Source organism: Streptopelia decaocto (assembly GCF_964273445.1).
Source record: "Streptopelia decaocto genome assembly, chromosome: 5".
Classification (NCBI taxonomy): Eukaryota; Metazoa; Chordata; class Aves; order Columbiformes; family Columbidae; genus Streptopelia; species Streptopelia decaocto.
Genome location: NC_138659.1, coordinates 1,529,199 through 1,552,967, shown reverse-complemented (window position 1 = coordinate 1,552,967; position 23,769 = coordinate 1,529,199). Strand labels below are relative to the sequence as shown.

At 42.8% G+C, this 23,769-nt stretch overlaps 1 protein-coding gene across 1 annotated transcript in view; it reads right to left on the bottom strand.

The window, feature by feature from the left end:
* AGBL4 (AGBL carboxypeptidase 4) overlaps positions 1-23,769 on the bottom strand; it is a gene marked incomplete at its 3' end in the record, with an annotated part of 860,906 nt that overhangs the window by 194,851 nt on the left and 642,286 nt on the right. Inside the window, exon 7 of the mRNA XM_082053132.1 lies at positions 3,379-3,468. Coding sequence (XP_081909258.1) covers positions 3,379-3,468 — 90 coding nt within the window. The remainder of the gene's footprint in view (positions 1-3,378; positions 3,469-23,769) is intronic.

Below are 23,769 nucleotides of genomic sequence, written 5' to 3'. Positions count from 1 at the left end.
TATGTATATAGGCATTATCTGACAGCTGACTCTGTCTTTAAGAGTTAATAATTTACTCGCCTTAACAGGGTAATGTGGAAGCCAGAAAATATTAATAGCGTATGTTCTCTTAAATAAAAATATTGGGGGGAAGGAAAATCAGGAAAAATATCGAAGAAAGGAAAGAAACCTAAACCCACAACTTCAGACAAATTCCTCAGAAATCTGAACAGCCCGTGGGAGATGAGTTCAAGCCGTAAGATGCATTCGCACTGTTGTGTGTTGCGCTATAAAAGCCCTGCAGTGATTCCAGTTGGTTAGAAAATGGTCTATAAGAGCAAAGTGAAAACAGCAGCCCTCTTCACCCTGGACCCCATCCCTACTTATCTCCCAACACCACACAAGCACCAACGCTGGCGATGACCATCACAGCCTGAGGAGCAGAGCACCCCCCTACCTTGGGGTGTAAAGGGTGCTCATGAGAATATACTGTCTGAGGACTAACTCTCCACCTCTGTCCCTGACCCTCACAACAAGCGGTGAACAACCATCAGGAAAACTTCCTAAAAAGGCTAGCCTGAAGCATGATAATAACTCCTGAAAGACCAAAACAGAAACAAAAGCTTCTTAATCCATCTTTCTACGAAGAGGCCCCCCGGGCTTTCATCTGCCTTTTAAGGGAGTGAGCTGCAGCGCAGCAGCTGCGAGTGTGTGAAATATTACAGCACTTGCTTTTAACTGCTGGATGAGGTGCCTAATGATTCTAGAGAGGTCTGGCTACTGCTGCAAGCGCTGCACAGCTGTAAGGACACAGAGCTGTGCACCCAAGTTTACAATGCTTGCACATCTGCAGGAAGACGGGGTATTTGTATCCAAAATTCGCTTGCCAGTGGCTTCTTTATATTGGAAGATGAAGAAGGATGACACAGAAACAATACAGCTCTGAATGGGGAGATGACCTTATGGTCTTTTTCCACAGGAACACAAAGATCCTTGCTTAGATTTAAGCTGTGGGTAAAACAAAGGATGAAGGACCAATAGACAGAATTTAGTACATTCTAATGTATGGACAACATGCTTCTCAGAGTATCTCGCCTAATCGAAAACTGGAAGATGTAATAGGGAGCTGCTGTCAGGCCACAGGAAGCTGGTGTTTGGACTACACATATCTATATGTCCCTAGCAGAGAACAGGCCAAAGCGGGCAGGGAAGGTCTTGGCTAGATCAAGACAGGTAGAAAATGACTAAGGAGTTAATTATGTGCTCAGAGTGTTAATGAGGAAGGCAGAGTCTGAACTGAATGAAACCAAGGAGAAAAATGAAGAATTAAAAAATAAAGCTTGTAACTCATTATCTATTCCCTTATTGGCTGATTCGCCCAACCTCAGCAGTCACAATTCTGCTCTTCCAAATATGAGATGCCGCTTGCACCTGGGCAATCTTTGAGATTAGCTTCCATATCTCAATACTTCAGGTGGTGAGCATAATCAAACTTTCAAGAAGAAATCTCTCTACAAAAACCAAAAACATCCTGACATGTCCCATACGTACTGGCGTTTGGATATTAAATCTGCAACACCTAACTCCGCCAAAATGCTTCCCAGGACTGCAAAAATTAACCTCCTCATTGTGCCCTCACCTGACTGCCAAAAGGATCCTTTTTATCCCTTCTTTTGACTCCTCCACACAAAAGATTCCAAAGGTGGAGAAAGCACCTAATTTCACATTTGGCAATGCTAGAAACAACGCAGCAGTGGCCTTGAGATGTTTGTGATTTCTACTTGTCTTGACACTAATTATACACACAAGGCAGCTCCATCCGCAGCAAGCAGGATGGCTCAATGCACAGCGGAGTTGAGTGCCTTCAGACCCGTGCATTTCCGAGCGAGTCAAGCATGCATTATAACTGCAGTCACAGCAAGTTTCTGATGTGCTTCTCCAAGACAGATGCCTTCTTTTTCTTATTTTGCCCCCTCTTTTTTCATTTTAATTTTCGCTACAAAACACAAAGTTTCTCCGAGACAATCAGAGCATGACTTCCATCCAGTTGTTTCATCAGGCAGAGCGTGCCACCCGTTTTTTCACATCCCTTCTTTTTTTTCCCCTTTTTGAATAAACTCTCCATTATCAAAACACCATCATTTCCAAAGCACCACCTCAGCAGCACGCCTCAGCCCTCATTTCACAGGGCCATGCCAGCAGCCACAAACAGAATCAAAGCATCCAATTAAAAATCCATATTCATTAACAAACATCATGTGTACTATAATGCCCTGCATTGACTGTGCCACCACAGGAGGTGGGAAACTCGCTGAGATTTCCTGCTCTCAGTCTGAAGCTGTTTTATTAAAGGAAGGCTTTTACATTTGCTGCCTCTGGGGTCAGCAAGAGACCCAGTGTCCTGTTAGGACAGCACAAGTGACAGCTGTTGATCTTTTGCCTTAGGTGCCAGACATTGGACCCTGCAGGATGAGGAACATGCTGAGAAAACCATGAAACATCGCCAGACCTTTCCCACTGAGGTCTTTAGGTACCAGCAGGGCCAGCCACAAACCAGTCTGTGGCGTTACAAGCACCCAACACAATAAACTCTGCATATGCTTGATTGATGCAGCTCATGGGCTAGGCAGGGCCAGATCCGAGCTGATGTAGGAAATTAGCACATTGCCTTGGCTGCAGGGAAGTTACATTGATTTACACTGCCAGCAATCTACCACCAGAGAAAGTCACATACCGTAAGTACGATATTTCAGACCTACACAATGAAGTTATATGAACACATGCCAGGATTATTTATTTATTTGTACCCACAAGCCTGAGATTTACAACTCTTTAGAAAAACACGAACTGGGCAATTTGCTTTCTATTTTGAGCAGGGCTGTTTTGCACAGGAACAGCTGTCAGCCACTGGGAGCTCTGCCCCTCACGGCAGCAGCTCCACACAAATAGAGGCCTCTTGGAATTAAACTGGAGAGCCAGGGTCACTGCTTTGCGGTAGAAAAGAAGCTGAAGATACTAGACAGCAAGAAGACATAAGCACTTAAGGGAGAACCTCTCCCTGAACATTTTCAGTCTGTTTTCCTAAGGAAAGGAGCCTTACATGACCACATCGCACATACATGAGCCTGTCAGTTCTTCCTGAGCAGCCTAAGAGCTCACAATGCAGTTCTGACCCAATTCAGCAAACATTCACAAGACTCTGAGGTCATATATTCCACTGCCCCTGAGAAGACAGGCAGCTGGAGAGAGGCCAGAGGTTCTGCTAATATCCTCACTGTGGGGAAAAAACCTGTCGCATGAACTCACCCTTCCATCAGATCCGAATTTACGCCAACCCAATACACGCATCAATAGGAGGTCAGGTCTCAGCAGACCTGCCGTCGCCACGCAGACACTCACCTTGGCACACGAAGGAAGACGGTGTTTCCCCGGGGTGGACTCGGGCAGTGATGAACACCACTTTCTGTTCAGCCCCCGGACACAGGTTCTCTGCAGCAGGAGGGGTGGCAGGGGACAGGCAGAAAAAGAGAGGAAAGTTCTTAAACTGGGTCCCATAGGTAGGACACAAAGGGCCATTAATATTAAAGCATATCCTTTTATTAAAATTGGTCATACATTATAAATAAGCACAATCTATAATTCAAGGAGGCAGCATCCCTAGGTCGCTGCACCAGGCCATATAGCAGACTGCACAGGGGCTGCAAAACTAATGATGCACAGCCAAACCTGCAACAACACAGTTAACGCTCTTTAAAACCCAAGATATACTCCAGCAATTTTAACTGTCTGTAATTGCTCTCTCACTTGTGATAAATATCCCCCTGGGGCAGCAAGAACAGCCATAGGGGTCCATTCACAACCTAAAGCCAAGTGCACCCTGCACTAAGCTTGGTATAAGCCTTAACAGTGCCAAACAACATCAAGTGCTAACAAATGACATTTACTGGGCTTTGCTCTGGGGTACTTGGGGAGGGTGCTTTTTTGTTTGTGTTTTTTTGTGGGGTTTTTGGTTTATTTGTTAGTTTGCCCTTTTTTTTTGTTTGTTTGTTTGGTTTTGTTTGTTTGTTTGTTTGTTTTCAAGCTGTAACTATTTGGGATTGCATCTGGAAGAGACGCTCAAAAATAAAGTGTGGAAAAGAGACCAGGATTAATTTCAGCAACCTTTTCCAGTCAGGGTGTGGAAACATGCTGGGTCCCCTTCAAATTGTAATTTGAAGGGTGAAGGGAACAATTTCAGTTCCCAATTACAATTCCACTTCCATTTGAATTTGAATTTCAATTTGAATTTCAACTTCAGTTTCAATTTCAATAATCTCAACTGTTCCCTTTGGGGAATTTCAGTTCCCAATTACAATTCAATTTCAATTCAACAATTACAATTTCCCATTGAAATTGTAATTTGACAGGTGGAAAGGAGACGTAGATCCCAACTACACTGACTTTAACATGGGTTAACCCCCCCAATATTGAAACCACATGACTTTGGCCACTTGCCTCAGCTGTAAAGTGCACGGGTCAAACAGGATGTTTTCTCTGTTTGTGCGGTGACAGCATTTAATAAACAGGAAATAAAAATTGTTCTCTTTCAAAATGGGTTCTGGCAATTTTAAAGACCATAAAGGGTGAGGACCTCAGATGTCTGATCTAGATCTGAACACACACAGCACTGATACTAAACACGGCAAGATCCAATTGCTCCAGACTTCACATCTTCGTTATGAAAGAAAAGCTTTACGCACTGAAAGGAGATTGAAACCTTAATCCAAGCTCCCCCCTTGTCCCCCTGCCCCTAAATTGCATAGATGGATTACATATATACCCAAACACACACTTAATTTCAAATAGGTTTGGGAGTCCTTGAGACCGTACTGAAGTTATTTTTTTAATTTCCTGAATTCTTCGAAATGCTCCATTTCCCCCAAGGTAAAGCAAACCAAACAGCACCACAGGAATAATTGTCTCCTGAGAACAACCAAAAATATATCCATCTCAGCAGGCTTATTTGTATTTCCTTAACCTCTCTAGATGTCCTACAGCTGCTCACCCTGTAACTCAACCATTCATTTGTTCTTTCATACTTCAGCTTCACCACTCTCCTTGAGCCCCGGAGGCAAAGAAATAAAAGAAAGAATGTCTCTGACAAACCCATCAGCTCATGGGGTCAGTTTTGTCTGCAGGAGAAAAGGGGGAGGCAGCAAAAAGGAACACAACACCATCAGCTAGAAGATGATGACCACCCCACAGCATTTGCATCAACATTTAGTGGGGGAGGAAGGAGATAAATCAGCAAACCAACTTTAATGAGCAAAAGGAGAAAGCTGGGATCACTTTGGCAAGGGGAAAGTTCTCCTCCTCTCTTGGAAAAGCAGCATCACATTAAAGGGGCAGTGATACTCAGCAATGTGATGGCCACTGTTTGCAGCTGGAGCAGCTCCTGGGTCAGGAAATCTTTGAGAGGATTAGTTTGATGTTTTTTTGTGCGCATGTTTTGTATGTTTTTAATTACAACTTTTGGTTATTTATGCTTCACCCTTTCTAATAGTTATTAAAATCATTAGTCAGTTCATTCTTCTCTGGAACTGAAGAGAACTTGCCCAGTTAAGGGCTCCGTGTGAAGTTGCTTGAAATCAATGGGAGACATAGCACTGGGTGCAATCCGGGACCTCAGTTCCCTCCACCCTGCACTCAGTGCCAAGTGACTTCACCTTGGTCTATAATCCTGATGCATCACTCATTTTCCAGCCAAGTACACTTGCTGCAGAGTGTGAATGCGCAGCTTTGCAATGTACAGAGCCTTCCAGAGCACACGGCCTCCTAGACTTGCAGTGTTCAACATGAGCAGAAGCACAGCTGGCTGCCCATCTTCATGTGGCAGATGTTCTCGCCAAGTTTGTCAAGCCCAAACCTTTGTAAATTTTTTTCTTTAAGCAATATCCTGCATTATTCATACAGAAACAGTAAAGCACACAGCACATGTGGCTGTGCACATGTGCATCTCTTTCTGATATTTGAGCTGCATGAAATAATGTGACCTGTTAACTATTTTTTTAAGTCTTTCATTTTCAGTGTTTGTATTTCAGAATGTGTGCATCTGCATAAGAAAAAAATTCTTAAGTGTTTCTGTTAGCATTTTTGCATCTTTAACGCAGCTTGGAAAGCCTGAAAAATTCAGTAGTGTCTCCTAGATGAGTGAAATCCCTAAATACAAGGTTCTGTGAACACATGGGAAAAATCAAACTGGCAGGCTGGCCTTCAGTTCTGCGGGTCCTCTTCAATCACAGCTCAGCTGTTCCAAAAGCTGGTAGAACAGGGACAAATGAAGCAACGTGGATGCCCATTAGCCAGTGTACAGGACAAGGTGCACCGAGGGCTTCCGATATGAACCAAGGAGCAGTTCATACTGAACACCTTAACACCCAAGAGTTTGAGATGTGGACTCTTAACCCAGCTGGTACAGGACATGCATTATTTACAGGCTGGGCTCCCAGCCTGACCCCTAACCCAGCACCGGCACATCATAACCCATCCATCCCGACATACCACAGGTGGTCTTTGGAATCATATATTCAGCCTCTCATGCTTGTCTGGGTCTCCGTAACATCTTGTGATAAAGAGGCCGGCAAATATGTATGTACATGCACAGACCTCCAAATAGTCCCTTAAGTCCAAACTGCAACAGCTCTGTTTTCTCTGTCTGTGGTTTTACAGATAGCCTAACAATCTTTAGGCTAACAATCTTTAGAGTGGAAGAGAAAGGAAGGATAACTATGGTAGTCAGGATTAAGAGAAAAGAGTAAAATAAAAAAAGCTTTGTAGTTTTTTATCTTTCCTTTACCAATTGTATCAGGTGTCCATGTTCAAGTGCAGGGCTGAGCTCTGAGGCAAGGCTGGGCTGCCCCAGGCTCAACCCACAATGTCCCCACCACAGGGCACAGCCCAGCTCCTCAACGAGGGTGGTGGCACCTCCTTGACAGTGTGTTCAAGGAAGGGAAAAACACCACAAAGTGAGGAGTGAGAAGAAAATAGTGAGAAATAGGGTCAGAGGAGGAGAAGAGGGAGCGCTCCAGGTGCTGGGGCTCCCCTGGCACTCTGGAGAGACCAGGCTGGAGCAAATACCCACACTGCAGCCTATGGAAGACCTCGTGCTGGACCACAGTCTCCTGCAGGACCACAGGAAGGGCCATGGCTGGAGCACGGGAAAGCACGAGGAGGAAGGAGCAGCAAAGAGGAGCTGTTTTCAACTGATCACAACGCCAGTACCCATCCTCAGCACCACTGGTGGGGATGGGGTTCGGTAGAGGAGTCAGGAATGAAATAGGACCTGGGAAAATACAAGGGGTGGTTGGAGAATGTGTTGTTTCAATTTTTCTCTTTGATTCTTACTGTTCAAGTCTATCTTAATTGGCAATAAATTAAATTATTAATAATTTTTCCCCAAGTCTGCTTTGCCCCCGATGGTAATTGGTAAGTGATATATCCCTTTATCTTAACCCACAAACCATTTCATCTTACTTTCTGCCCCCGTGCTGTTGAAGAGGGAGCAACTGGTTGGGCATCTGGCAGCTGGCCAAGTTTAACCCATCAAACCAGTAATGGATGCAACAACTACAAAACACTGGTTCATATTTTAATTCAAATGATACGTTGAAAATACATCCTATTTTCTACTTCAGGATTGAAAAGATCAATCAAAATTAAAAAGATTAGAAGTGTATAGCTTTGCTCAGTAGATGCCAAAAGCACTTAAGCAAAATGACAGGCAGGTACACTCCATTTAGCCAAAGCTTGGCCAATAGTGGAAATGCAGTGAAAGAGTCTGTTGTGGTGCCCCTTCCACCTTTCCGACTGCCATAGGAATGCATCTGACAAACAAAACTATTTGCTGAAAAAGTTGTCCAAGAGAAGACATTTATAGATTTCTGGAATTATTTCTTTTTTATTTTCTCTTCTAGAAAGTATCTTGAAGATTGAACTGAACATTTTACTTTCCCTCTGAAGGCTACCACTACCATCACCATTGATAATATTTGCCTTGACTCAAGAATCTGACAGGGACCTAAACAATCTGCCACTACTTGTTCCACCCTCATAGCCTGCTTCTCACCCACCACCGTCCTCTGCAGCAGAGATTTCCCCGGGCAAAGCTGTGAAGATCTGAGGTGCTAGTCAGAATAAATAACACTAACCTCAACATCTATTCTGGCACTAAAGCCACCACAATGGTGATAAACACCAAGCAAATGTCATACTGAAAAGAAACCCGGTTAGCTGCAAGCAAACAACTCAGATCTCTCACTCTGAATATCACTTACACTGTTTGGACCTCAACTCATGTTCTTTATCCTCTACTGCTATAGCACATACAAACCAACCACTTAAAGCAATCCCACTAGCAACAGTTCCCCAACTCTCAACCAGGAAACAGCAATTTCCACTCTTGGTTACATGTTACACTAGCGCAACTAAAACAGGGTCCCATAGAAAACATTTTCTACTTAAAAAAAAATAATATCTAGAAGTTTCATGCATAAGTGTTAAGTTTATGTAATCCCATTTGCACCAGCAGAATGATGTGCTGTAACAGAACTGAGGTAGAACTTTGCTCCACATCCAGGACCTTCCCTGATACCACAGCAGACCAGAAACAGACTGCAGAGAGACTGCAGATCTGTGGTTTCTGTAAGTCTTGTAGCACTGGTAAGGTAATGATGCAAGGGCACAAATTAGTACTAGGGCTGATGGAGTACAAAGGAAGAGCGAGTCTGACCCCAGTAGGCTACTCCAGACAGCCTTTAACTGGCACTGCCCATCAGGAGAACTCCGAAGTGAACTCCATTCCTTTGCAGAGGACTTCAAAGTTGGGCCAGGCCCTAGGAAACCTTGCCTTTCTCCCCTCCTACATCTCACCCCATCTCAACAAGACCAGAAGGCTCTAATCAGAAGAAATGTAAATCCATCACCCTAAAAACATAGGCCCAAAAAAAAGCACTTGATTTGAATACACATTTTCATAAAATACGTGTAACCATCACAAATTCCATATTATCTTCCTTTCTCGGGTACTTTGCAGTATGAGGTGAGCTCTTGCCAGCACTTTATAGTCAAAACCCTGCGAGTTAAAGATTCCACGGAAGAAATCAAAATAATTGTATTGCATTGCCCTTCACTGTGCTATCTCGGCTTGTCTGTGTCCAACAGAACCGCAACATCTGCGTCGCAAGCAAACCCTGATGTCATTGCCGTCCTGCCTGCCTAGTCTCTACCGCATTAACCTGCTTTAGCAAATTAAATCCAAGCAGCATTTGCTGTACTCTGACTTGTCCTGGGAGACCAGATTAGCACCTAATTCCATTTATTTTTGTTACTTCTGGTCACAAATGTCATTTTGGGTAAGAGCGCACATCTTGGCAACACAGAGCACAAAAAACATCAGTTTTGGTCACTACCAATTCCCATTGGACTTGGTGAGGTCACGCAAACAAAAGCTTTTTCTTTCTTGCCTTCTAATAGTTGGAGTGGTACAAAGAAACTATGTGGCACAGAAGGTAAAAATAATGCCATTTGGAACACAGAGTGGGGGAGCAAAAATTGAACTACAGGTTTTTGAAAGTCAGGTAGCCATTCCAATGTACTTGTACTCAGAAAGGGAGGCAGCAGCATCTTGGAATCCATGGGAGGTCAGGTCTGGGCAGGGAGCACTGCTACAAGGTGCCCTTGTTGCTCATTGACTCCCCTCACCTACCACCACATTCAGACCATCTCATCTGCAATATGGAGGGGTATTTTTTAGCAAAGCCTCACTTGTGCATGGACGTTCTACCCAGCAGTGGTCCTGCATGTAATGCTGCAAACTGGTTCCACACCTCTCAAGCTCTAGATTTTCTTTGAGGTTCTGGCCCTGACTCTGTTAGGTGCTTCAATATGTGATTTATTTGATGGACTTCTATAGTGTCTAAAACCACACTCCAATAGAAGTGTTGGCATAAGAGCTTTGCTGAGTTGGGGCTGTTTAGCAGGAAGCCTGCCCCTGAGATCATTGTCACGATGTTTTACAGTTGGAGATTGTGCAACTATTATCCTTTATTGCCCATTTTATGCAAAAGTGTCTCTTTCTTTTTACATTCCTCTTAAAAGCAAAGCTATTTTGGAGCATTTAATATTATTTAATCTCTTTACTCTGGCAGCGTAGAAATTACAGCGACCATTACAATGGTCCTGTGTGTGCATATGCTTTATTGATGTATATGCTGACCTAATATCAAATTGATTTTGCTCAGCTTTTCTGCTGACCATGAAAAAATGCAAATTGGGTTTTATATTTGCACACTAATTTTATTGGGCCCCTGTGTCTTCATAAAAAGATAAAGTTTGGGCTAATAAAAATAAAACATTTCTGGTGCTAATATAGGCAAATATTTATGTAGTCAGGTAACAAATTGGTTTGTCATTTAGGGGAACATAAAGAGCACTAAAATCATCTTTAGGCAAAATAGATTGGTGGCTTTTGCTTAGCTTTTAGCTTTCATTTGCAAAATCAATTTAATGTAGCGCAGTGTCTCAAAGACAGGGTGACACAGGATTAAGACATTCATTGTATTTCCCCTCCACAGCTCCCCCTGATTCAGAGGCCCTGGGATTTGGGTTTGCTCTTGTTCAAAGCAAATTAAATATGTTCCAGCAGAAAAGAGAAAAAAGGAACATTGAGACTGATGCCATGAGCGAGCATCCTAAATGGACGGACACAAGGGAAGGGCAGGAAAGTGGGACTCAAATGTAGATGCTGAGAGTTATCAACACTTGTCAGTGCCACCAGGAAGCTGGAAGTGCAATCCTTGCGAGATCTCCTTGCCTGGCTATTTCTTTGTTCTTCCTCCTTTTCCTTTTTCAGCCCTCTGTAACAATGCCTTTCACATCTCTTTAACTGCCAGCAATCTCTGCTGGAATGCAGCTAAGTGAACTTTGATGACAGTTTAAGTAGACGGGCATATATCAACAGCCTAACTTCTATTTATTGAAATTGGTTGACCTATATAAATCCCAGAGCAGGCACTATTTCTATCCAGCTCTTGTTTCTCATCCCCTCCATCAATTGCAGGGTATTTTGGAGAGGTTCCATGCAGTGGGGAGTTACATAAACAGTTTCAATGTTAATACTTGACTGCATTTTCATCCTAAATAGTGCAGCAAAGGGATCTGACTGTAAAGCAAAAGGCCAGAGATATCTCCTGGTAATATTATGCAGAAGCATAGATCAAACGACACCGCAGAGCTGTTTGCAAAATCAGAAATGGCAAATATCTATAGAGCAAGATCCCCCTTACCTCCCAGCCCCACTTGTTTGTGTTTAATTTTCATTACATCTTGGGACAAGCCATTTTTCCATTTGGGCTGGTACTGGCAGCTTGCTGCACTTCTGAGGCAGGAACATTAACCACATGCAAACCCACTCAGGGTGTTCTCAGCTCTTCCCTCCCTCCTCATCGCCACTACAAAAAAACAAACTAAAACATGAAACAAAAGAACCCACACCAACCCATCAAAAAACAAACCTCCCCCCTCCAAAACCTCACAACCAAACAAAAAACCCCTAAACACACAAACAAAACCCCCACTCCTAAAACACCTGAGGTTTTGTTTTTAAATTATAAATATCCATTTGGACGTTGGAACATACAGACCTATGATTAAGAACAGAAATAAGAATAGAAATCTGGAATATGAACAGCACATTATCGTCCTCAAATGGCCAAGGGGATGACAACTCACAATTAAGGATGCAGACAGTAGCATTTAATGTCACCTACCTGCATCACCGTCATATCATAACAGTTTAGCAGGCAGGTCCCCAGCCTGCTTTTCTCTTTCCCTCTCCCGCTTTGCTATTTATAAAGTCAGGTTGGAGTGCAGATAAACCCCTTGCCCTCCAGAGACTGGAGGCAGGCAGTAAATTATGGGAAGGCTAAGTGGTACATCAAATGTGTCTCTTCAAAGCTATATATCATCTTGTTAAATTTGATGTCTAATCCCAGAACCCCAGAAATCATTCCCAAAATCCCAGAAAATGCATGTGTCCTTCAGATGATATAGAACAAGAAAGTAAGTTTTACCTGCAGGGAAAAACCAAAACAAGCAAAAAAACCCAAAACACACCAAGCCAAAAACATTCTAGCCATGATTTGCTAAAAGTCTTCATTTTACTTCAGTGTCTTTTAATGCTATTTGCTTAAATCCCCTGAAGCTGGAACTCACCCTTCTGTATTTGAATACATGAACTCTGATCTACAGTAGCAGTTTCTTTTCTTGCAATGGTTGACATTAAGTTACAAACTGAATAAACCAAAACACATCCTATTTATCTCTAGAAATTTTACACCAGATAGAAATGCAGTAGCAGCACTTCTTCAGCTACCACAACTGACATTAATAAAGATCTTCAGCCATTCCACAGGGTTCTCTTAACTGAGCTCCACAGCCCCACATCAGCAAAGATAAAACAGAACCACCAAGGCGCTGCCTGCAGCCACAAAGGAAGCAGGACTCAGCTGTAGAGAAGGAATCCAAATGATCTGTTCCCTATCTTGCTCTCTCTGCACAGCTATCATCCTCTAGAAATGCTCAGCATCCTGGTAGCCTTTCACTTTATACAAAAGGATAGAAAGAAAATATTCAGATGCAAGACATTTCTACCTGCAACACTAGTTACACTGCTATCTTTTCAGTTTGTCTTTAAAATCCAGGGATTCAGAAGATATTGCTAGTGCCTGTTATAAAGCAATTCTCCATCAGCTCTCTCCCGTGGAGAGGGCTAAGGCTGTGTTTGTTTGCTCTAAGTATGCATGGGCTGAAAGATAAGAGAATAATTTATGTCAGAATTTCAGCCAGGATAGCAAAGAGGGAATTACTAACCACTCAGAGTAGTCCAGCAGCTACAGGAGCAGCCAGGACACCTTTGTTCTGTTCTTTCCAGTTTTGCTGTGGATTTGCCTGTGATTAACTTCAGTGCCTAGATTTTCCCCGTGTGAAAACCAGAGCAAAACTGTCTGCACTTCAGAACAGAACTGAGGGTCCCAGCACAGCTGTACTCAAAACTCTTCCAGGTTCTCTGAGATGCAAAGCCACATCCTTCCTTGGATCCTTCCAAGGCAGGCAGTGCCGAAAAGCACATCTGAGGCTGCTGTGAGATGCAGCTCCAGAATCTGCCAGTCCAGGCTCTGAGCTCTCAAGGCCAATGGATAAAATAACAGGGAAGGACCAAGCTGCAACACAACATGCAGAACTCAGGAAAGGTGTTTCTGGGAAGCTGTAACTGGAAAACCTCTACTCACTGGGGCTATGCATCATATTCTTCACTTAAACAGGCAAAGAGCACAACAGGAGCAGAAGTGAAAGAGGTGGAAAGGCATGAAATGATGGAAAAAGCTGGATAGATACCTACTCAGGTATCTTGTTCTAAGCAAGGCCAGATCTCATTCTGTGAGGAAGACAAAAAAAAGAGTGAAAAAGCAGGAAGCAACAGAGTGAAAAAGCCCAGCAACCGGTGGGCTAAAGGCTCAACCCCAGGGAAGCAGTGAAGCAATACTGGCACTGGCTTCGTCTCCTGTATTCCACCTTTTAGACACTGACTTGAACAACATGAACCCTTCTCTCTCATTCTTCCCAAAACACTAATTATGAAGAAGCAGGGACACTTCATGTTTAATTACAGTACACAGGAGATGATTATTTCCACCCCCCCACATTGGACCTTCCCTGGGAGGAAGGAATGGGGCTGTCAGGGTTAAGCAAAATAAAGCCTTCAGTGTACAAGACCTGGCTTAAAAGCAGTGATCCCAGGCAGGACATGCAGGGTGTTCTGCAGGAGTTCTGGCCTTTACTGAACTATGACGGTAGCTGAGCTGGCGGTCAATAAAAAGCAGCCTGCTGAAATGAGATTCATGAAGAGCGGTGCTCCTCAGAACATGACATTGACCTCTCCAGGATGCGCCACCACTCTCCAGAGGGGGGCTTCAGTCCCCAAGACAGGAAAAAATACACCAGTGAATATCCCCTCTTCACATTCACAGCTTCCCTGAAATCAGAATTCAGACTTGAACACGCAGCACCAACAATTAATGTGCTCAGTAGAAGTTCTTGCCTACCAAATTCAAAACCCAAAGTACCTCAGCAGGATGAGGGCTGCAGACTCCCCTGAGGGCTGAAACACCCCCACAGCCCCACAGCAGCCAGAACCAAATCCTTCTTTGCTGTCATGTTAGAGATTGCTTTCAAATTGGGATGAGAAGTGGGATCTTTTTGATGTAAGGGGGATGGCAAAGATGGGGTGGAAAATGTCCCATTTTGACAAAAGTGGGGTGACCTCTCCTGAAGACACTGCTTTTGTTCATTGATTATTCAGTTTTTAATCACACAGACATGATGTCAGGGCGTTACTGGGCTGGAAGGGTCTTAACAGTCCTAAATCAGCTCTGCCTCAGTAGATGTATTCCACTCACTTTTCACTGTGACTCCAGCACGAGCAAGAGTCACAGACATCACCTCAAAGAGAAACATACTGAGAATATCTGACCTGTACCACTTACCCCACGGTCTGGCAGCACAAAGTCCTGTCATGCTCTTGTCCCTCAAAAGAAAATGGTGAGATGCGTGCCTACTTTCTGTCCTCACTAAGGGTCAAGAATTATGTAACTACCATTCTTATTCAGACGCTGCTTGTGTCATTTCCCCTCTGTTGCAAAAATAATTATCGCAAAGATGTTTAAATTCCACCTGGATGCATAAAACCTTCTCCCACTCTACCCAACCTGCCATGTCTGTCCCCTGTCAAACCAAGTACAGCTCCTCTCGCAGACGTGATTCTTCTCTAAGATCTCTGTAAACACCACATTAACTTCACATGCACACAGGTGTCTACCAATCCTAATTGTCCTCTTTGTCCATCATTAGTTAGCAATAAATTTCAGAGGGGCAGTCAATCAATATAGCGTGATGCGTATGTGAAAGCCTATTTTGTTGTCTGCATACACACACCCTGGAAGGCTGTGTGAGTTCTGTAAAACACAGGTAGTCAGCAAACTGTTAAAACCAATTTATACACACGCTCTCCCTCTCTCTAGGCAATAAGCCTATGGAGGATTTTAATTAAAGTCAAAGGAGCCTTTAAAAGTGGAGGGGGAGAAATCTAGCACAGCAAGAAATAAATTAATAAAAATACGCTCTAAGCTGAAGCTCAAGGGGATCACTCTCAGTCATCATTTATTTAAAGGATGGGACACGTCAAAGGTAGGAATGTCAAGTGGGAGATGCTGTGAGGCAGCAGAGGACAGAGAAGGGGCTGACAAAGTGGATGCCACGGCGTCTGTAGCAGATCACTTTTGTCACGTAGGTTATATTTGTGGCTGCCCACCTGCTGCTTGATATTCACGGCCTCTCAAACTTAGTCACTCAAATGTCTGTATTCCCTTTCACATGTGATCCGGGAAGGACCTTTTAGCTCATCTAGACCATCGTCATCTGGCCAGCACCCAATTTCTGTGGAAAACTATTCCATTGTCTCACTCCAGGCATATTTTTCTTGATATTCAGCCAGCAATTTCTTTAGCTGAATTCCAATCTATTTTTCACTTGCCTCTTGGTGCTTATATTTTTTTAAAATACCTTAATTTTGTATGCATTGTTTTAGCTTTTGCTCAGGCCATAGACTGTTCCAGGAGAACAGACTGACCTCTTCGGATGAACCCTTACAGGCAGGCACACCACCGATCTGCTCGCTTCTCGTGTCCTTGCAATCTTTTTATAGAGAAAGTCTCGATGCTCGGATGAGAGCTGGCATTCTGCTCTCCACCTGTCATTCTTGCAGCCACCATATCATATTTTCTAGCCTTTCCCATAGCATGGGGAAGAGATATTTTCACTTGAGCCAGTTGCAAACAGGCAGTGCCACATTGCTTAGCTTTAACAAGTCCCAGTATCAGGTGCTCCAGCAAGCTCTCGTCACCTCCGCCCGGCTTCTAACAGCTCACTGGGGTGTAAGATGCTTGTGTGGATCAGTGTCCTCAGCCTCCTGGGTCTCCAGCCCTGTATTCAAGGGAATATAATGCTTCTAGTTGGTGCTGTCATAAACCTCCCAGCATCAGATGAAGTAATCATCCATAATAACTCACGCGATTATGCTGGAAACCCATGCGTGTCTGATCCTTCAGCTACAAGAATTATGGAGATCCAATATTAACTGCATATCTTGACACTCATTATCTCATTTACAGAGGCTTGTGCTGTCTGTTCTTTGCCAGCGGACTCCTTGGTAGAGACAGACTGTAGATTGATAAGATCCCACATCAGTTTCCATACAAAAACATGGAAATGTAACTCATTTCCAACATAGAAAATGGAATTATTTGAAACATTAATACATATATTTATTAGTGAATATAAATTGGATTATGTTCTGCCCTTCCCCATAAAAAAAGGCCTTTTTCATGGAAAGAGGGCTAGAAAGGTTAAAAAAACAAAGAAAGTCAAAGTCATTACATCCCAATCAAACTTGATAAATATGTAAATTACAGCAACTAAACAGTTGGCTTTGACAAATGACTTCCACGTAATGGATTTTTCATAGTAATGAGGCTACAGTGCAATTGTTTTTTTAAAGCCTTACATTTCTCATTAATACAAAGTGTGAGTCAGTGTGCACAATGGGGATATTTACCAAAAAAATTCAGAGTGGGGGGAATTCAGACAGCAGTTGACATCACAGAGGGACACCACAGCCTGGGATGTGCCATCGCTTCCAGCAGCACTGACACGCTGTTGTCAAGGCTTTAAGTGGCTTCAACTCGAGAACCTACTCAATACCAAAAGAAGCAAAGCCTAAGACTTTGCCACTTGCAATTCGTTTGTGATGTTTGTCCGTCCAACTCTATCAAACGCGCCACCTGCATATGCTGTGCAGCCTGAGATCCAGGAAAATGGACCAAGGTGCAAGAAAATCACTTCAATGACCTTTAAGTATCTTCCTGCCTCCTTCAGTTCTTTGACATTTCAGACCATATCAATCATCGTGACACTTGTGCACCTCACTGTCTGATGCAGGCTGGACAGCAGTCAATAGAAATAAAGATTTGTGGGGGAAGATGACCCTCATTCAGAGCACTGCTTTCAGTTCCCTTATCAGTGTCCTGAGAATAGCCTGGTATTCAGTAAGGCATCTTACAGCTTCTTACTCTCAACTTCTGCTTCACTTGATGAAACCTATTTTGGAACATCTGAAGGACAGCACCGAAGGTGGTTTGAGCCAGCAACAGCTTTTCAAAACAAAGGGACAATGATTGCTTTAAAAGTGTCTCCGCAAACACGGAGGCTTCCTCGCCATGTCTTCAGCTTCAGCAGGATCACACCACACAGGGTTGTGGGGCTGTTGTCCCATTTAGTGCAGACTGCTGGCAATCAACCAGCCAACTGCTGGTACCATTGAGACTGTATTTGGATGACCTACAATTGAAATGAACTTCTTACTGTTAAGCAACAGGGATTCCACTGCAGGCACCTTAGCACTGCTTCTGCAGATGGAGTATTTCCCCCTGTCCTGATTTTCATAGATAAACACAGATTAATTAAAGGGGGATGGAGAAGATTAGTCCTATTTCCCTCTGTTTTCGCTCCCACCCCCCTCATCCTTTGCACCATCCCATACAAAGCCAAGTTACCCTGGTGCCAACAGGGCTCAGTTTACATATTCTGCATGGTACAGAAGTTTCTGAAACAAATATAGGGCAAATTTCAACATGCATGCCTATGTCATTTGATACAATTTTGACTGCTCGGCCCTCTCTATTTGAAGAAGGGCTGCGTCTGTGTCCCCTCACTGTAAAGAATTTTGCTGCCTGGCATTTGAATTCCATACCCAAGGCCATAGAATTAAGCTTGTATTTACCCCCACGTACTCTCAGTGCACCCAAGGGTCAGCCAATACAGGGTGGTGATAGATCAAAGACTATGCTGCTGATTTTAAGTAAGAATAAAAACAACCCTTCTCACCTCAATCTGTTGAAAGTACACAAGGGCGAGGAAGTGAAAACACAGCCAGGGGGAATGTCAGCAGGAAATAAGGACAGAGGAGGTGGAGGACAGGACTGTTTATACATCTTCTAATAAGCCTGTAAACCCCGGCTGCATCTCCATACGCATGCATTTCTTTTGCTGATATAGGATACGTGCTCCATGTAACACTATTCTTGTGAGCCAGGAAAATCTGCATGTAATAGAGCAGGAGAATGCTAATGACCTCCAGCCGAGCTGGAATCCAGCACTGCTTCCCTCTATCAAAGAGACTTCAGCAAACAGTCAACCTCGGGGTTCCTTGTGGAGTTGAAAATCAGCGAACACAACATGACCACACGGCTCCCCGTTTGTGCTGAGCATCCCCCAGTTGCACGGGAGTTGATAATCCTCCCAAATATCCTCCAGGCTACAGCACAGGTATTTAAGTACCACTTTGTTTCAAGTATTCATCATTTGAATGGGCTTAAATTGCTTTTCTCTTACTGACAAAGATGGGTTAAACAGCTCAGCCAACACGGGCTACTAAATCATTGGCATAACTGCCAGCAAAACACCTGTACTCCATTCGCTCACACTCCCTGGTCCTCCCAGCCTGTGGGGACAGTCCCCGCTTGGTCTGTCTTGTCCACATCTCGGGTGGAAGCTGTGCTAACCAACCGTACTGTCCTCCAGACAAACATCTGAGAGATGTGGAGTTATTTCAGATGAAAACAAAATTAATAGAGGTACTCCAGACAAGTGGAAAAACAACAGCAGCAACTGATGGACTTAACCCTTCTGGCCTTATCAATAAGTGACACAAATACCTGATTTGAATGAAAAGTTAGGTCAGCACTTGCAACTACTGTCTTCTCAGTTTATTAACTGTTTCAGAAGAAATGGAGAACAGATTACTCCTAATTAGCTTTCTATCTTTGTATTCCTGATCTACAGATTACAATAATCATATGAGCTACTTCCCATTAGCCACAATCATTACCATACAGCCAGCATGCAAAAGAGTGGATTTAAGCAGTTTTGTTTCTAGTGTGCTGGTGTAATCCACATTTCCAAGGCAGAGAAGGACAAATAAAGCTTCCATGCCATTAAGTTCAAACATATTTTCTCCTAATTGCAGGATTTAAACTTTCAAACCAGACATACGCACACTGATGACATTTAGGACTGAACCCCGGAGAGGTTTTTCAGCAGTTGTCAAGGCTGAGCCTAGACCACTGTCCTAATTTGGAGAAAGCTTCTAAAATGATGGAAAACTTTTTGAAGGTCATTGTCCTCTATCAAATACATGATGTAGCATTATCTGAATATGAGGATTGAAGTCCAAAATCCTGTGTTCTTTTTGTTGCTCTTCCACCGAACTGATGAGTAACCTTTGAAAAGACACTCAAGAATAAATCCACAAACAGATTTAGCAACTAAAGTAGCTTAAATCCCATTTAAATCCATAGTTTAGATCTTCAAAACCTGTATTCAGCTGTCACCTAGTTCAGGAGATGTGAGTATCCACAGGCAACCAGAGCTCTGCCTTGGGCAAACTCCCCCAGAAATCCGCATGTCTCTGCCTTTCCCACCACTTTTAGCAGGCAAATTAGCAGCTCCAAATCGTAACTGAAGGAAGAGCACCATATAAACATGGTGGTAAAAAAAGCAGTGGCAACAATTCCTGGTTTGTTCAGTACTTACAGGCTCTGCAGACTTACCCAACATGTGGGAAGTCCCCAGGCAAAACCCATTCTAAGCCTGAAGGCATCTGAACTACATTCACACTTCCAGGAGCACCCTAGAAAATTATATTACACAACTTTTTCTATTTTCCTCCAAGTACAAGTACCCAGCATTAACTAGCACATGAACCAGAATCCTGTTTTTCCTCCTGAATAGCAGATTACAGGATTGCTCTTGCTTAACAGCTAACACGGAGAATATCGACTTGGATGGCAAAGAAAAGTAGCTTCAGCATGGAGAAATAAGAGCCTCTTCCCATCCCCAAAGCCTGACAACGTGCCCTCTCTGAAGGCTTAAATTAAGAACACACAGTTTGGAAAACTTAAAATTACATGGGTTGTGTCAAATGTTGTTTCTCTTTCCCGGTCACCCTCAGGTTGCCTAAGCCCAGGAGAGACTCCAGAGTGAGAACACCTTCCCAGTGCCAACAAAACAAGCAAATTGAAGATATGGTTAGAATGTAAGGCCAGTTCTTAAGCACACTCTACTTGGGTGCCTTGAGTTGCCTGATTTTCTGGATCATGTTATTTTTATTCCCTGCCCTGAGAAGAACAGGTGCTGATGACTCCTTGTAAGCAGATCAGATACCTTCAAAATCAGCACAGAGACTGTACATACCCACACTACTTATTTGGACCTCTGTTTTCATGACTCTTGATTTATTTGCCTCCATTTTAATAAGAGTAGCAATGATAATCTGGTCTTACACATGGCTTTGACATCCATGAATGGAAAAAACACACCCTTTACATCTACAGACATTTATTACTAAAAACAGCCTATGTGTGTTTCTTCACTACACCAAGAAAAGAAATTGGAAAGTGCTTTCCCAAAAACCTGTACCTTGATCACTATTTTATCTACAAAAAGGCAGACCTGACGTTGTTTAGAGGTGGTACGTGTGCTGCTGCTGGTGGTTTTGTGGTGTGGGGGTTTGTTTTGTATTTTTCTCCTCTTCTTGAATGGATGAAATGTTGGAAGAGGGGAGGGAAGCAAAGCACACAAACATACACCACCACACCTTTCTTGAGCATTTGCTTTTTAATGTATTCCTTTGCTACTCCTCTAGCTGTGCGTCACACATGTGTAGTGGCCTCTCATGGCCATGTCCAGATGATGCCAACATGAGTTAAGAGTGGATATATTTTCCCTTCATTTTTAGTGTGCCATTTAATACTTTTTTGGCTAGAAAAAAGAGAACCTGAGCTGCATACAAATGGATCACAGCACCTCATGTTTACTGTTAAACATGAATTAAATCTGAGTAGCTTGGCATATCTCTATAATAAAAAAGGCACCATTAATAAGATTTCATTAAATGGAGAGCTAAAGTGTAGCAGCCTTATATCAGATCTGTGAAACCAGAATTTCATAACAAGTCTGGGAGAAGTATTATCAAGGACCTAAGTAGAAAATCTGTCTCTCTCGATACTGGAGGAATTTATGTTTGAAGAGTGTTCTTTCCTATTGAGATCTTCATTGACTTGTACAAAAATACTGCTTTTAATCTCAAATCCCCACTGGCATTTTCATATAAGCACTGAAAATGCTATTGGGCTTTAGAGATTTAATTTAATGAAGGAAAAGTATTTCTATTAAAGTGTGTAATTTATTTTATTTTTTTTAAACACAACTTCTTCTGAGGAACCAGGAAAACGGGATTATTTTAAGCTTTGGAAAACTAACTAACCTGTGGCCTTGTAAAACTCCTGCTTCACAAAGAAAGCTTAACAGCTGTGACAGAGCCCATAGGTGCATTTGAAAAGGGACCCTACTGTCCCAAGTCACACACACTGAGAATGCCAAGCCTGGAGAAGGCAGCAGAAAGAGAAGAAAAGCAATGCCCCCATGCAGTCAGGTTGTTTGTGCTAAACTGCTGCATCATTAAGCTCCATTCTGAAATGTCAAAGATGCAAAACCTCACCAAATAGCTACTAAATCTTCTGCATTAATAGCCTGGTCCTCTCATCCATTCATGTCAAAAAGTATTAGGTCTGGCTGGGTAGGTAAAAATTCACTGTTGGGGTAAACGAAAGCCACTCCATCAATTTGGGCAGAATTGCTCCTGTTGGCACCTGTGATGAGACACTCTGAACTGTGCTATACCGGATTGCCTTCATATTAATTCTCACAGTACTGCTTTTGTGAGGATAAAAATCTGTTTTATCTGTGGATCTCTATTGTATGAATATTCATTACAAATACAAATTCCTTTTCATATTGAGAAAGAGAGTGCACTTGACACCAGGAGGCCTCTCAACAGGACACTGCCAGGGCTGACAAGCTCAACAGCAGACATAAGCTACAGCACTTGCTTTATTTGTGTGCAGAGATTACACAAAGCTGAATTTCAAACCTTCTTTTTATTTTACTTATCAACTAAACAGATCACTGAATTATAGCAATGCAAACCCTATAAGTTACCTACTAAAACAGCAGCTGGGCAAAGGAACTGTATGGAAAAATACTGTGACAGCAGGAGAGGGCAGCCCAGAAATAATTACCCAGCTTCTCATGACATCAACTACTTGGACAACTGGCTCTACAGAGAGGTTGATTATCTAAGTAGGTGTTGATAACAGGGCACCTAGACACCATCACCAACAGGGAAAAGAGTCATGTCCTGTTTCTCAGCAAAGGAGAGTCCAAAGGACTGTGATGAAAAACTCATTCCTTGCAACTGATGGACCTTTTAGCTCCAGAACTTCACCACAGCCCAAATGATGGCCTGCTTTGACCTTTGGGTTCCTTTTCCCATCTTTAGCTGCCTGCTTTGCCTTTTTATATCCTCAGGCCTTTCAGTAAGTATTATAGTATTTCTCCCCAAGCATGAAATTGTGGGCAAAAAGAGACAATTCTACCATTGACTTCAATGCATCCATGATTCCCCGTGTGCTAAAAGACCAGCCAGTACAGAGTAGCTCACTACTTGAAGTTTCCGTGGGTAACAACAGGAAAGCCTGAACTGCACTTGCAATTCGCATGGCTCGTTATAACGGGTAGATGATCGGTGTCAGAGAAACAGATTTTAGAAGGGTAAAAAGCTTAGCAAAAATAAGTTAAATATGATGGATATGTGCAATCACCTGAAGTACTTGGAAAAGCAAGTGTTACCTCAGTGGCTCTTGTGCATAAAAATGATTCTTATTTAAACCTAATTAAAACAGTGATGAAAGAGATCATCCTTGAATCATTTTAATTAAAACAACCATATTGTTTGGTACATATTTTGACAGCTACAGTTCTGAGCTAGACACACGACTATCTTACCCTGCCTCAATTTATTGCAAAAAGCATGATAGACCACAATATGCTTTCATTTATTGCTCTTGAAATAGTCCCATGCAGTTGGAGAGCTCAAGTGCAAAAATAGATATAGTTTGGATTAACAAGCATGCAGAAGTTCCTATTTTCACTCAGCTGTCACCCAAAAGTATGCAAATAGTCATAAGAGGTTTTATTTATTTCTGCATGGAAGCAATCAATATTATCAGAGCACGTTTACAGTGGTGGTTCCGGCTCCTCACTAAAGAAACAAGATATGTACTTTTTGTGCTCTGCATAAATTCACAATCCTTCCTCTACTGCTGTTCACACAACTGGCAGAATATTTCCATTCTTCCACAATGTAAGGATAAAAAGGAGAATAAAAATCTGCTTGGGTAACCCATGGTCTGGATAAGACAAAGGTCCATCTGCCCTCCTGGTTTGGCTCCAGCAACAGTCACTATGGAATACTTATGGAATAGGAAAAGCACATGGTATACAGAAATAGATGCTTCCCTCTCAGATTCTGAGAACTGGGCTTTTTTATTAGTATTTGAGAACATTCATAGTGGGTTTTTTTCCCCTATCAGAGCCAGACTTACTGTCTACCCAAACCAGTTTACCCAACTTTTGATTCAGAACCATTCTGAAAAAAAATAACACCCCGGTCATGAACAGCCTCTAATTTTGGATACAGGTGAAAATTTCACAAGTGGTTTCTGTCACTACAGAAAACCAAAT